Raw genomic sequence first — 13396 nt, 5'->3', positions numbered from 1 at the left:
GCCTGGAGAGCAGGCTGCTCTGTCCAGGGGATTTTCCAGGCAAGAATACTGGAGTGGGTTGCCTTGCCCTCTACCAGGGGATCTTCCCGACCCAGGGATGGAACCTGGGTCTCCCTCACTGCAGGCAGATTCTTTACTATCTGAGCCACCAGGGAAGCTAAGTTTTAACAAGATAAATACTGGTAAATACGACCCACAATAACAGAAGCTCTGTGGGAATCCTCAGTATTTTTTAAGGGTATAAGGACTCCCGAAACAGGAACTGCTGACCTAGAAGATGGACATTGGCTGCAAAAGTGGAAGAATTGTGGCTTTTTTTCATGATTTTGCAGTAAAATGACGGCAGTGCCGTGGAGGATTATAAGGAGACATTGAGGGCATCAGCGGTAGAGAGGGTCTTTCTTTGAGCTCAAGGTTGTTTCTTATTGTCTCCACATTTGCAGAATGAAGCACTGTCCTTAGAAGAAACACGGGTTCGAGTAGTGCAAGTACTTGGCCGTCTCGGGGGACAGATCAACAAAAACCTGCTAACAGGTGACGTTTCCTGAAAGTAACTCAACCCCGGAGGCATGTGGGCCCCTCAGCTGAGTGCACACAGGTCACAGTGTCTTCTGATACTTGCTCCCGTGTGTCATTTATGTCTTTCAAGTAAGATTTTGAGGAACTGTATTTTGTCTAATGGAGTGAATGCTTCTGCCATGCCCTGAATCCTGTGGGTTCCTATCTTCAGGGTCTGGCATATGTTCATTTTTTAAGCAGAGTCTAGCTGGATAGGCCTTTATGTTAAACATCGTGTCAGGAATTCAGAGTTATCTCTTTGAATACTAATATTCTTAATGTTTGGATATTTTTAGTTGTTTTTGATCAGAATTAGTGTTTTTTGATGAGTAAAAATTTGTATTTTTAGTTTTAAAATTTCATCCTAAATGTACTGGTGATTTTGGCATTTCAGCAGTTAGAATGTATATTAGAAAAATGTGTTATAAAGAGGAACTATTTATGAAAGTATTGTTCATTTATCATTTTTTCACAGAAGAGTAACTTAACTGAAATTGAAAATTAAACATTCCAGACTATTAGACTTGTTTAATTAGAAGCAGTATGTGGTGGTTTCTGGTGTTGCTGCCCCGTGTGTGTGATAAACAGAGCAGGAGGGGGTGGGCCAAGGCCATCCCGGTGAGGGGAGGAGGGGCTGACCGGCATCTCCCCTATAGCGGCGTCCCCCGAGGAGCGGGCCAGGGGCTGTATGGCTTGGGACCGAGAGAGGAGGCTCAGCTTCGCAGTGCCCTTCGTGGACATGAAGCCTGTCATTCATCTGGACCTGTTCCTGCCACGTGTCACAGAGCTGGCACTCTCGGCGGGTGACAGACACACCAAGGTACTCATCACTCGCCGTGGTCAGCCATGTGCTCCTTAGGAGAGATGTGTTGTGTTTCATGGGCTTTGTGTTTTCTCTGGCTTAGTGATGGGAAACTGCTCAGTTATCAGAAGTTGGTATCCTTGGAAAATGGAAATTAAACCTAAAGAGTCTGAATAGATGATAAAACATTAACGCACTAGAACTCTTCATCGTAGAGAATACAGGGTACAGGGGGTTGAGAAGGGATTTTTTAGTCTGTGCTCAATTCTCTATTCAACTTGGGAGATTCAAAACAGATGGTCTCAAGGTTTTCTATTAATTTGTACATTGCCACATTTTGTTCATTAAAAACAGATTTTCAGGAAGTAACAGTTAAGGCGTGCTCACAAATGGAGCAGTGTTCTGTGATACGGCACCGTGGGACTGTGTCTCTTATGAGTGTGTTAGTCCCAGTGCCTGGATCTTTTACGTCTCTGTTCTCAGCTCTTGGCTCCAGAGCAGAGTGAACAGAGGTGTTAATCTTATACAACAGGAAGTGTTGCTTAATGTTAGTTCGTATATAGGTGAGATAGTTATCTGCTGCACAGGTTTTTCTTTTTAAAGGGCTGCATTCTATAGCATTTCAAAATGCTCTTGACCTTTGTTGGACCCCTGGCCTGTTTCAGGTTGCAGCCTGTGAACTTCTGCACAGCGTGGTTATGTTTATGCTGGGGAAAGCCACTCAGATGCCTGATGGTGGCCAGGGCCCCCCACCCATGTACCAGCTCTATAAGCGCACATTTCCTGTGCTGCTTCGACTGGCGTGTGACGTGGACCAGGTCAGTGCATGATTGTGAATTTGAAACAGTTATAGAATTTGGAAAAATGTCGCATCAGGTTCAATGATCATCTCAGCTTGTTGCATGTTGGGACAACTCTTAACATCCTTGAAACCTGCTGCCCGGCACTGCCCTCCCACCTCTGGATAGGACCTAGGACTCAGGACTTCTCAAAGCACCCGCAGTCCCTAAACATGTGCCACAGGGTGTGGAAAGAGTCCCTGCTGTGCACCTGCGGCTGTGTGCCGTTGGCCCTGTGACATCAGCGCTCATGGTCTTGCACAGAGGGGAGGTGGAGGAAGCTGTGGCCAGCAGTTGGGGGCTCGGAGATACTAGCAGGGTGCTCTTTCCTTGTGGCTTTGTGGACAGGGACACAGCCTTTGCTGCTGGGACACAGAAAACATTCAAGTTCTCACTTTATTTTGTGAAGCAATAGAAGGTTCACACATGAAAAAGAAAATGAAAAGCCCGCTTATAAACATGGATGGAAAGTCCCTTGGAATATGTGAACCAGTACAGTCCAGCAGTGCGGTGAGATGCACTGTGATTAAATAAAGTTTGGGGGTAAAACTGGAAATTTACCACAGTAGATTTCGTTACTGGTGATTCTCTCCATATAGGCCAGAAAAATATTTGTGTTGGCAAGCCAGGAATAGTTTACTTTTGCCTTTAAAATGTCATTTACCTGAATGACACTGTTGGGTCGCCCCCCAGCTTTGAAGCACCGTGCTGCCTCTGTTTGGGCCGAGGTTGAGATGTGATGAGACGTGACTCTACACCCAGAGTGGGGCCTGTGGGCGGCCTGTTTTCAGAACGGCTTCACGTGTGTCTAGGAATTTATTTGCGGGGGTTGCTGTCTGTGTCTCTCATCAGGCCACATGGTCCCTGAGGGCGTGGATGTCAGAGAAAGGAAGAAAGAAGTTATTTTTTTGAATACAGTTTGTAAAAACTCTGGAAGGTTCAGATGTCAACCGATAAATCTAAGAATCAGTGAAGGTGAAAGCTGATGAATTACAAAATAGGACTCTCATATATCAGTGTTTTAATATAGCTCATATTTTAGTATTGACCCCTTGGGAAACGTGTCTACAGTATGCCGTTTATAACAGCATCAAAGAAAATAGTGAAGCATCTGGGGGAGTTCCCTGGTGGCCTAGTGGACAGATTCCGGGCTTTCAGTGCTATGGTGCAGGTCCGTCCCTGACCTGCAGACCACGTGTTGCGGCCGTAATAAATACAGAAAGCGTCTAGCAATAAACTTCAACGTGCCAGGCACTCGTGTATTTATTGAATATAAGATGAATGTGATGTGTGCCTGAAGAACCAGTACTGAGGGAATTTTCAGGTTGTCTAGTGGTTAGGGCTTGGCATTTCCACTGGTGGAGCCCAGGTTTGACACCTGGTCAGGGAACTAGGGTCCTGTATGCTGTGTGACTTGGCAAGAAGAAAGGATCAGTATTGAAAAAAGGCTGAATCTTCCTCAGATCAATCAGTAAGTTTGGTATCCTTCCAGCAAAAATCCTGAAAGTATTTCATTTTGAACATGAAAAGCAGTCTAAAAGAACAATTCCTTGAATCTAACCCCGAAAACTTGTGGGCGGGTCAAGTCCTAGAGGGAGTCCTGCCCTCGCAGACATCGGGAGGAAGACACTCTGAGTACAGTGGTTGGACTACTGCACAGGTGTCAGTGGGGCTGTCTGGCAGTGGCTGCGTGGGCCCCTGTGTGCACATAAAGTGTGTGTGTGGTTCATGGGGTTTTCTGGGTCAGTGAGAAATGGATCGTTTAGTATATTCTTTTAGAGTTATTAACATATGAAAGGTTAATTTCAGATTTAAAAGATACAGAAGGAAAAACAAACTGACGATATGAGAGAGAAATGTAATGAATTATAGCCTGTGTGAATCTTTGGATAGGGATGGTCTTTTTCACTGGTAAAATATATTAATATGGAAACATAGGTTGCTAAAAGTAAACTCCCCACCGTCACCCCTCGCCCCCTATCACTCCCCAGGAAAAGGCGTGTCATCCTCTGCAGAAAATCTGGGAAGCTTCCCCAAGATCTTAGTAAAACACATTCTTACAAACATATGTATAAATTTTGTTTTATAGAGAAAATAGGGTCACAGTGTTCAGAACTTCTTTTATTTAAAATGCAGTCTGCTACTCTGGTGGACTTTATCATTACATTGTAGATTGTAGGTATCTTTCTGTAAAGTTTGTGTAGAAAGGGAGATTTTCATACAAGATTTGAAGGCAGATATGTGGAAGAAAATTATTAGTATATTGACTTGATTAGTGTTTAAAACTGCTGAATGACACAAACCCCACAATTTTGATATGTATGTATTTAATGTGGGAGAGTCTCTTGGACAGCAAGGAGATCAAGCCAGTATATCCTAAAGGAAATCAACCCTGAATACTCTTTGGAAGAACTGATATTGGAAGCTCCAATACTTTGGCTACCTGATGAGACGAGCTGACTCATTGGAAAAGATCCTGATGCTGGGAAAGATTGAAGGGAAAAGAAGAGGGTAAAAGAGGACAGAATGGTTGGATGGCATCATTGGCTCAATGGACATGAATTAGAGCAAACTCCAGGAGATAGTGAGGGACAGAGAAGTCTGGCATGCTGCACTGCAGTCCACGGGGTCATGAAGAGTTGGACATGACTTAGGAACTGAACAACAGGATAAAGTAGGAAATTTTTTTGCCATTTTGTGCTAAAGAATGTAAGATTTTAAAATGGACAAATGGATAAAGAACAAAAATGGGAAGGTCATGAACAAAGAAATATGTGTGGCCAATTAAGTACATTTAAAATATTCAACCTTTTAGTAAATAAGGAAATTCAAAATTATATTTTTTGTAGCAGTTGTAAAATAATTTAAAAATTGGCAGTGTTTAGTTTTAGTGTTGCCAGTGTTCATTGTTGCTTTATTGATTACGCCAAAGCCTTTGATTGTGTAGATCACAACAAACTGTGGAAAATGGGGTGGGAGGTGGGAAGGTGATTCAGGATTGGGAGCTTATATACACCCGTGGTGGATTCATGTCAATGTATGGCAAAACCAATACAGTATTATAAAGTAAAATAAAGTAAAAATAAAATTTAAAAATAAAAATGTATAATAATAAAAGAGATGGGAATACCAGACCACCTTACCTTCCTCCTGAGAAATCTTTATGCAGGTTAAGAAGCAACAGTTAGAACTGGACATGGAACTACAGACTGGTTCCAAATTGGGAAAGGAGTACATCAAGGTTGTATATTGTCACCCTTCTCATTTAACTTATATGCAGAGTACATCATGTGAAATGCTGGGCTGGATGAAACACGAGCTGGAATCAAGATTGCTGGGAGAAATATCAATAACTTCAGATACACAAATGACACCACCCTTGTGGCAGAAAGTGAAGAGGAACTGAAAAGCCTCTTGATGAAAGTGAAAGAGGAGAGTGACAAAGCTATCTTAAAACTTAGCATTCAAAAAGCTAAGATCATGGTATCCGGTCCCATCACTTCATGGCAAATAGTTGGGGAAACAATGGAAACAGTGACAGACTTTATTTTCTTGCACTCCAGTCACTGCAGATGGTGACTACAGCCATGAAATTGAAAGATGCTTGCTCCTTGGAAGAAAAGCTATTGCAAACCTAGGCAGCATATTAAAAAGCAGAGGCATTACTTTGCCAACAAAGGTCCACCTAGTCAAGGCTACAGTTTTTCCAGTAGTCCTTCATGGATGTGAGAGTTGGACTATAAAGAAAGTTGAGCACTGAAGAATTGATGCTTTTGAACTGTGGTGTTGGAGAAGACTCTTAGTCCATTGGACTGCAAGGAGATCCAACCAGTCCATCCTAAAGGAAATCAGTCCTGAATACTCATTGGAAGGACTGATACTGAAGCTGAAGCTCCAGTACTTTGGCCACCTGATGTGAAGAACTAACTCATTTGAAAAGACTCTGATGCTGGGAAGGATTGAAGGCAGGAAAAGAAGGGGATGACAGAGGATGAGATGGTTGGATGGCATCACCAACTCGATGGACATGTGTTTGAGCAAGCTGTGGGAGTTGGTGATGGACAGGGAGGCCTGGCTTGTTACAGTCCATGGGGTTGCAAAGAGTTGGCCATGACTGAGCGGCTGAACTGAACTGAACTGAGTGTTGCCAGGCCGGTAGGGAAGGGACCTGTGGTCCTGGCAGGAGGGAGTGCGGATGCCATGCTCATCCAGAGAGGCATTCAGAGTGTGTGAACGTGGCTGTCACACTTCTGAACCACTTGTGTTTCTAGCAATCGGTCCTGCTGCGTCCATACAGGAGATGCTGGGCCTCTATGAACATACAGATACAGCCCATGTGTTTATGTGAAAAGTATTCAGACGAGAAAAATAGGTAGTTACAAAAGTGTGTATTTTTACAGTCATGTATATTCATATATTTAAGTGTAGAAGTGTATCGTGTTAACAGTGATTTTGAATGTTAACAGTGGTTACGTTCAAAACCTACATTGGATGTAGGATTATAGACAGATGGTTTTCTACATTTTCTATATGGAATATGTGTGTACATATATATAATTTATGTACTAGGAATGCAAAATAATTTTTTTTTTGAAACAAAAAAGTAACCCTTTAAGACCAGGTTAATTTCCAAACTGAAAGGTAAGACTCTTTTACTTTGATTTAGTCTAAAATTGTTTCAAGTTTAGGAAGATAATTTTCAGATAAATATCTGGGTACAAGAGGACCTATTTAGCCTGAGCCCCAAGACATGCACGTGAGTTTTGATGTGGTGTGCATACCAAGTGCTTCCTTCTAGAGCACAGTATCACTGGGGAAGTAAAATTCCCTGGACTGTGTGGGGCACCTGTGGGGCCAGCCTATAAGACACAGAGGAGAGAGGTCTGAACATGGAGGATGTTCACCTTCACTTGGACTGTGAGCATTTACTCCTCATAGAGAAAGAGGACTAGCCGCATAACCACGTGTCTCGGGAGATTGCTCTGATCCAAAAGGACACTGCAGCTTCTCCCCAGGCCTGGACTGTGAAACCCAGAGACCAGCAGGCTGTCTGGGTCCTGGAGAGACTGTGTCTACATTTGAGCTGCTTAGAGTGAGAACCTGGGATGCCATAGAGTGAAGAGTTGCCCGGGGCAGTGCCTCTTCTGTGATGCGTGTGGAAGTGTATCCGTGGAGGATGGGGGAATGGACCGCCTCCTGTGTGTGCTCAGGGCCAGGTTAATAGGATGGGTGTGGGAAGCCTTTGCTGTCAACCCTGATTGCCCTGCTTAGGAGAGGAACAATGACTCCTGGGACACATGATTTTTTTTGCAGGCCTCTTAGGCAGGGAGAAGTTAGATCATGTTCGTCACAGAATTTAGCTGGAGAAGGACACTGGTATAACCACAGTAGTGGTATTGCTTAATTTTGCTGCTGTCATAGAAATGAAACTTTCTCTGCTATAAGATCAGCATGAAGGAAGTGAACTGTGATGGTCTTGCTCTTCCAGGTGACAAGGCAGCTGTATGAACCTCTGGTCATGCAGCTGATTCACTGGTTCACCAACAACAAGAAGTTTGAGAGTCAGGACACGGTTGCCCTGCTGGAGGCAATACTGGTGAGTGTGATCCCCTCCTGCCATTCCTGTTGACTGGCTTATGTGGTCAGTGTTCACGACCTTAAGCTGCCCATTAGGGTGTAAGAGTGTAGCATCTTGCTAGATTCATCATCTTTTTCTTTTGTTTTAGATAATCGGTGAGACACCATTTAATGAATGTGGTGCCATATTTATTAAGTGATACTTTTATTTTTTTTCTTTTTCTTTTTTTTAAAGTGATATGCAAACAGATTTTTTTGCTTTGTTTTGGGAGGATAACTATAAATTTGACAAACTTCATCTACTTTGAGGGACTGTGTGTGTGTTTGGAGGGTAGAAAGGGTGAACAAGAATGTTCCTGGACTTTTATCAGAGTTGCAGTATCCTCTTGTTTTAAAAACATGTCTGTGGTATAATAATTACGAGTAAAAGGAATTATTTGAGTTTGTCCCATTTTCTTCTGCATTCAGATTCAGTTCCTCAAAACCCCTAAAAAATCTTAGCTCAGCGTTTACATACGAGGGTCCTGAGCCACTGGAGGTGGCATTACTGGGCTGTGGTCTCTCGCTCACTGAGGCAGAAGGCAGTGGTCAGCTAAAGCCTTACTGTCTTTCCATACTTATTTTAGTTTCATATTCTGAACTTGTACAAATAACTATATGTGATTTCTTTAAATGTCATATTAAGTGATTTTTACCTCTTATATCAACCCATAGTTTTGTTTTCTCATATGCTGACTTTGAAGTCAAAATCCTCAGTTGAACTCATAGCACATGTGTCCAAACGAACATCCTTTAGTTCTGTGTTTTTGAAAATTGATTCCTTTGAGTCTCTGTGTCACTCTCTGCTGAGTGAGTAGCGTCATCGCATGGAGGGCTGCCATCCGCTCCTGCTGGCCCAGGCCAGGCCTGGAGTCCCTGTTAAATGTGTCGTTACTCACAGGGCTCCTTTCGCTCTCAGAGGCCCCTGACGAGAGGTCACGTGTGGGTGGTGGGCGTTAGTGAACACGTGCAGTTAGGATGGTGGCGTCAGTACAGCTGTGGTTTACTTCCAGCAGGGCCTGTGACAGATCCAGTTAATTCAGTTTCATTTGTGGATATTTCAAGCAGACGGATTTATTCTGCTGTTTCTGTAGTCGCTATCTTAGCTGATCACTGAAGGCAGTTTAAGTCAGGGTGAGAATGGAAATGTAATGCGAGCTGGTTGTGGAGGTGCGAGCTGGTGGTGGAGGTGCGAACTGGTTCTGGAGGTGTGAGCTGGTGGTGGAGGTGAGAACTGATGGTGGAGATGAGAGCTGGTATGGGCTCCGGCACCCATGTGTCTCTCCCCTCTGCACCCCTGCCATTTCTGCTGTGTGTGACCATCACCTCCTTGACTCTGGTTTGCACTGTGATCAGAGATTTTGTGTATGGCAGGGAACCAGTTGTGTTAGAATCCTCTTATTTCATTTTCTGAGTACTTTCTCAAGTTAAACTTCTCCTTTGTGAATCAAAGAGGGAAACAAACACTCAAAGTTTCCTTGACAGTTTTTTCTAGGTGTTTGGAGACCGTGGGCTTCGGTGGTGGCTCAGCTGGTAAAGAATCTACCTGCGATCCCTGGGTTGGGAAGATCCCCTGGAAAAGGGAATGGCTACCCACTCCATTATTCTGGCCTGCATAATTCCATGGACTGTATAGTCCATGGGGTAACAAAGAGTCGGACACGACTGAGCAACTTTCACTTCACTTCCCGAGACCGTACCATTGTGGAGCATGCTCCAACAGAAAGTTATATTTTCAGAACCGCATCTGTCGGATTTTTCTTTGTGTAGCATTTCAGTTTCCTTGAGACTTGCAAGGTCTTTTCTTCATCCTCAACAGATAAGCATCCCAGGTGCTTTTACTGGTAGAATCAGCAGCAAAAGGTTTCAGGATGCAGCCATTGTGTTTCTTCTGGGAATGAGAGACTGCTTTGTTGAGATATAATTAAAATATTCTCTCTCTTCTTACAAATGTTTCAGCTTCTTAGTCTCTGTAAAAGACAGTTTCATTTTGTCGAAAGAATTTATTAGAGTCTAGATGCTTCCTGCGAAACCCCTTGACTAGTGTCTATTTGTTCCTGAATTGAGCTCTAAATTCATTCCCATAAATTACTCCAGTTATGTTCAGGGTACTCAACTGTCACTTTATGCTTTGTTTCAGGATGGAATTGTGGACCCTGTGGACAGCACTTTAAGAGATTTTTGTGGTCGGTGTATTCGGGAATTCCTCAAATGGTCCATTAAGCAGACAACACCACAGCAGCAGGAGAACAGTCCAGTAAACACCAAGTCACTCTTCAAGCGACTGTACAGCTTTGCACTTCACCCCAACGCTTTCAAGAGACTAGGAGCATCGCTTGCTTTTAATAATATCTACAGGGAGTTCAGGTGCGTGAGTTCCCTGTCTGGGGTACGAGGGCGGGGCAGTGGGGCGGCATGGGGAGAGTAATACTATTTACAGGGAGTTCAGGAGTCACGTGCTGGGAAGAGTGTAGAGGTTCTTATGTTTCCAGTAGTGATTTTGTGAAGTGACTTACTGTTTATGCATCCATGTAATCATGTATCAAGCACTTAGTGAATACTTATATTCTGGATGCTGTACTGTTTTCTGGGGATTAAATAATGAATTAAAATGCTGTTTGCATTCAAGAAGAGGCTCAGAAAATGTTGAGAACTACATTCAGGCTTAATAAACATGGTCTGGAAGGTGTAGCAAAAGACGTCGTAAGCGACTTGTGAAGCACGTAAAGGTGTCTGACACAGGGTGAGTAGGTGGCACGGGAGTGAGACTGGAGCTGCGTGGAAAGGCTCAGGCCCAGGTCAGAGGGACATGCAGAGATAAGAGACGGACGGGGGTCTGAGGAGACACATTTTCTCGTCCTTGCTGTGGGGATTGAGGTGCAGATGTGAGTGAGGCGAGGCTGGCCACGGGCCTCTCTGTAGAGCTAAGATCTGAAGGCCACGGCCAGGCCCGGAGTCGTGGGAGCAGGGAGCACGGTTGGGCTTGTCCTGAAGCTCACCTGCCAGCAGCTGTGTGGGGAGTGGTCTGAGTGCCAGGACACCGGGGAAGAGGCTGTTTCATGGTCCATGGAAAAGATAGTCCCTGACCTGAGGTCATGGTGATGCTGGCTTGTTCCTTCGTTGAGCATTGGTTGCTAAGTTAGACTGCAAGTGCCAGACACCGTGCCAGATGTGGAAGGTACAAAGATGCAGCGGTTCGTGACGGTTGCATTTAAAAAAGAGAGGCAGGTGATAGTCACTTAGATAAAGGTAAAATTTGTAGCTGAAATCAATGCCTTAGTAGTAGTATAAGGGATTCCCTGGTGGCCCAGTGGTAGGACTCCATGCTTCCATTGCTGAGGGCTCAGGTTCCACCCCTGGTTGGGAAACCAAGGTCCCATGAGCTATGCCATGCAGAGGGAAAAAAAGAAAAATTCAGTAGTGGTACATGATTACTAAAGGATCTTATAATCAATAATCAGACCTCATTTAGTCAGAATAGCTTCTCTCAGGAAATGGCACTTAGATAATGACGAGGGAGCAGTTGTTAAGATAAGAGAGGTGATGGATGGATGGGGAGGTAGGTGGGTGGTAAGTAGATTGTAGCTGGATGGGTGGTAGATGGAGATATGACGGATGGGTGGACTGATGGATGTCTGTATCGGCGTGTGGGGGCATGTTCACATTTGTGTGAGAATTGACTGGAATTTGAAGTCATTGTTAATTTTTTAGTTGAGGTGGAGTTGATGTAAAATGTTTGGTGTACAGTGTGATTCAGTTTTTAAAGGTTATGCTTCATTTGGTGGCTCAGAGGTTAAAGCGTCTGCCTTGCAATGCAGGAGACCTGGGTTTGATCCCTGGGTCGGGAAGATCCCCTGGAGAAGGAAATGGCAACCCACTCCAGTATTCTTGCCTGGAGAATCCCATGGACAGAGGAGCGTGGTGGGCTACAGTCCACGGGGTCGCAAAGAGTCGGACGTGACTGAGCGACTTCACTTTCACTATAGTTATGATAAAATATTGGCTATATTCCTGTATTGCACATTGCTTTTCTGTGTTGTACATAGCAGTTTGTGTCTTGAATTCCTCTACCTGTTCTGCCCCTCCTCCTTCCCTCTGGTAGTCACTGGTTTGTTCTTTGTATCTGTGAGTCTGTTTCTGTTTTGTTATGTACATATGTTTGTTTTATTTTTTAGAGTCCCCATATCAGTGATATTATGCGATATTTGTCTTTGTGATCTGTTTCCCTAAGCATAAAGCTCTCTAGGTCCAGCCATATAGCTGTGAATAGCATCATTTCATTCTTCTTTATGCTGTGCAGTAGTCCATTGTCTGTATACACATCTTGCTCATCCTTTTATCTGTCAGTGGAAACTTAGGCTGTCTCTGTCTTGGCTGCTGTGATTCGTGCTGCTGTGAGCACTGGGGTGCCTTTATCTTACCGAAGTACGGTTTTCTCAGGTGTATGCCCAGGAGTGGAGTTGCTGGGTTGCATGGTAGTTGTAGTTTAAATGTTTCGAGGAACCTCCGTGCTATTTCCATGGTGGCTGCACTAGTTTACGTTTCCACCAGCAGTGCCCAAGGGCCCCCTTTCTCCACATCCTCAGCAGTACTCGTTATTTCTGGTCTTCTTGGTAATAGTTATCTGACAGGTGGGAGGTGATATGTCATTGTGGTTTTGATTGAATTTCCCAGATGCTTAATGATGTTGATTGTCTTTTCATGTTCCTGTTGGCCGTCTGTGTGTCTCCTTTGGTGAGTGTCTGTTCGGGTCTTCTGCCTATTTTTAAATGGACTGCTTTTTGATAACTGAGGTGTCTGTGTATTTTGTATACTAACCCCATATTTATCATATCATTTGCATATGTTTTCTCCTGTTGCGTAGGTTGTCATTTTGTCTTGTTGATCCTTCCTTTGCTGTGCAGAAGCTTAAGTTTAATTAGGCCCCATTTGTTTCTTTTTGCTTTTGTTTCCTTTGCTTTAGGAGACAGATCCAAGAAAATATTGCTACAATTTATGTCAGAGCGTATTCTGCCTGTATTTTCTTCTGGGAGTTTTATGTTTTACAGTCTTACATATGATTGCATTTATAGTCACATATGTAGTCTTTAAAGTCTGTTGAAGACCTTACATATAGGTATTTAATTCATTTGTTTTTTTTTTTTTTTAATACATTGTTAGAGAATGAACTGATTTCATTATTTGTATGTAGCGGTCCAATTTGCCCAACAGCATTTATTGAAGACCCTGTCTTTTCTGCATGTATATCCTTGCCTCTTTTGTCATAGATTGACTGACTGTAACTGGATGGTTTTATTTCTGGGCTCTCTACGGTGTTCTGTTTATCTATCAATCTGAGGCCATTTTGATTACACTACAGTATAGTCTGAACTCAGGGAGTGTGGTTCCTACACTTCTGTTACTCTTTCTCAAGATTGTCTCAGCTATTTGGGGTCTTTTATATTTCCATACAAAATTTAAAATTATTTGTTCTAGGAAACAAAAGCAAAAAGAAACAAATGGGGCCTAATTAAACTTAATTAACTTAAAATTAATTTGTTCTAGTTCTGTGAAAAATGCCCTTGGTATTTTGATAAGTTTT

General features: G+C 43.4%; 1 protein-coding gene across 1 annotated transcript in view; it reads left to right on the top strand.

The window, feature by feature from the left end:
- The window catches only part of PRKDC (protein kinase, DNA-activated, catalytic subunit), a 133830-nt gene that overhangs the window by 24958 nt on the left and 95476 nt on the right, over positions 1-13396 (top strand). The window contains exons 23-27 of the mRNA XM_042254176.2: positions 444-534; positions 1215-1378; positions 2026-2178; positions 7688-7795; positions 9956-10182. Of these exons, the coding sequence (XP_042110110.1) occupies positions 444-534; positions 1215-1378; positions 2026-2178; positions 7688-7795; positions 9956-10182 (743 nt within the window). The remainder of the gene's footprint in view (positions 1-443; positions 535-1214; positions 1379-2025; positions 2179-7687; positions 7796-9955; positions 10183-13396) is intronic.

Source organism: Ovis aries, chromosome 9 (genome assembly GCF_016772045.2).
Source record: "Ovis aries strain OAR_USU_Benz2616 breed Rambouillet chromosome 9, ARS-UI_Ramb_v3.0, whole genome shotgun sequence".
NCBI classification, from domain to species: Eukaryota; Metazoa; Chordata; class Mammalia; order Artiodactyla; family Bovidae; genus Ovis; species Ovis aries.
This window is presented reverse-complemented; position numbering and strand designations above follow the sequence as displayed.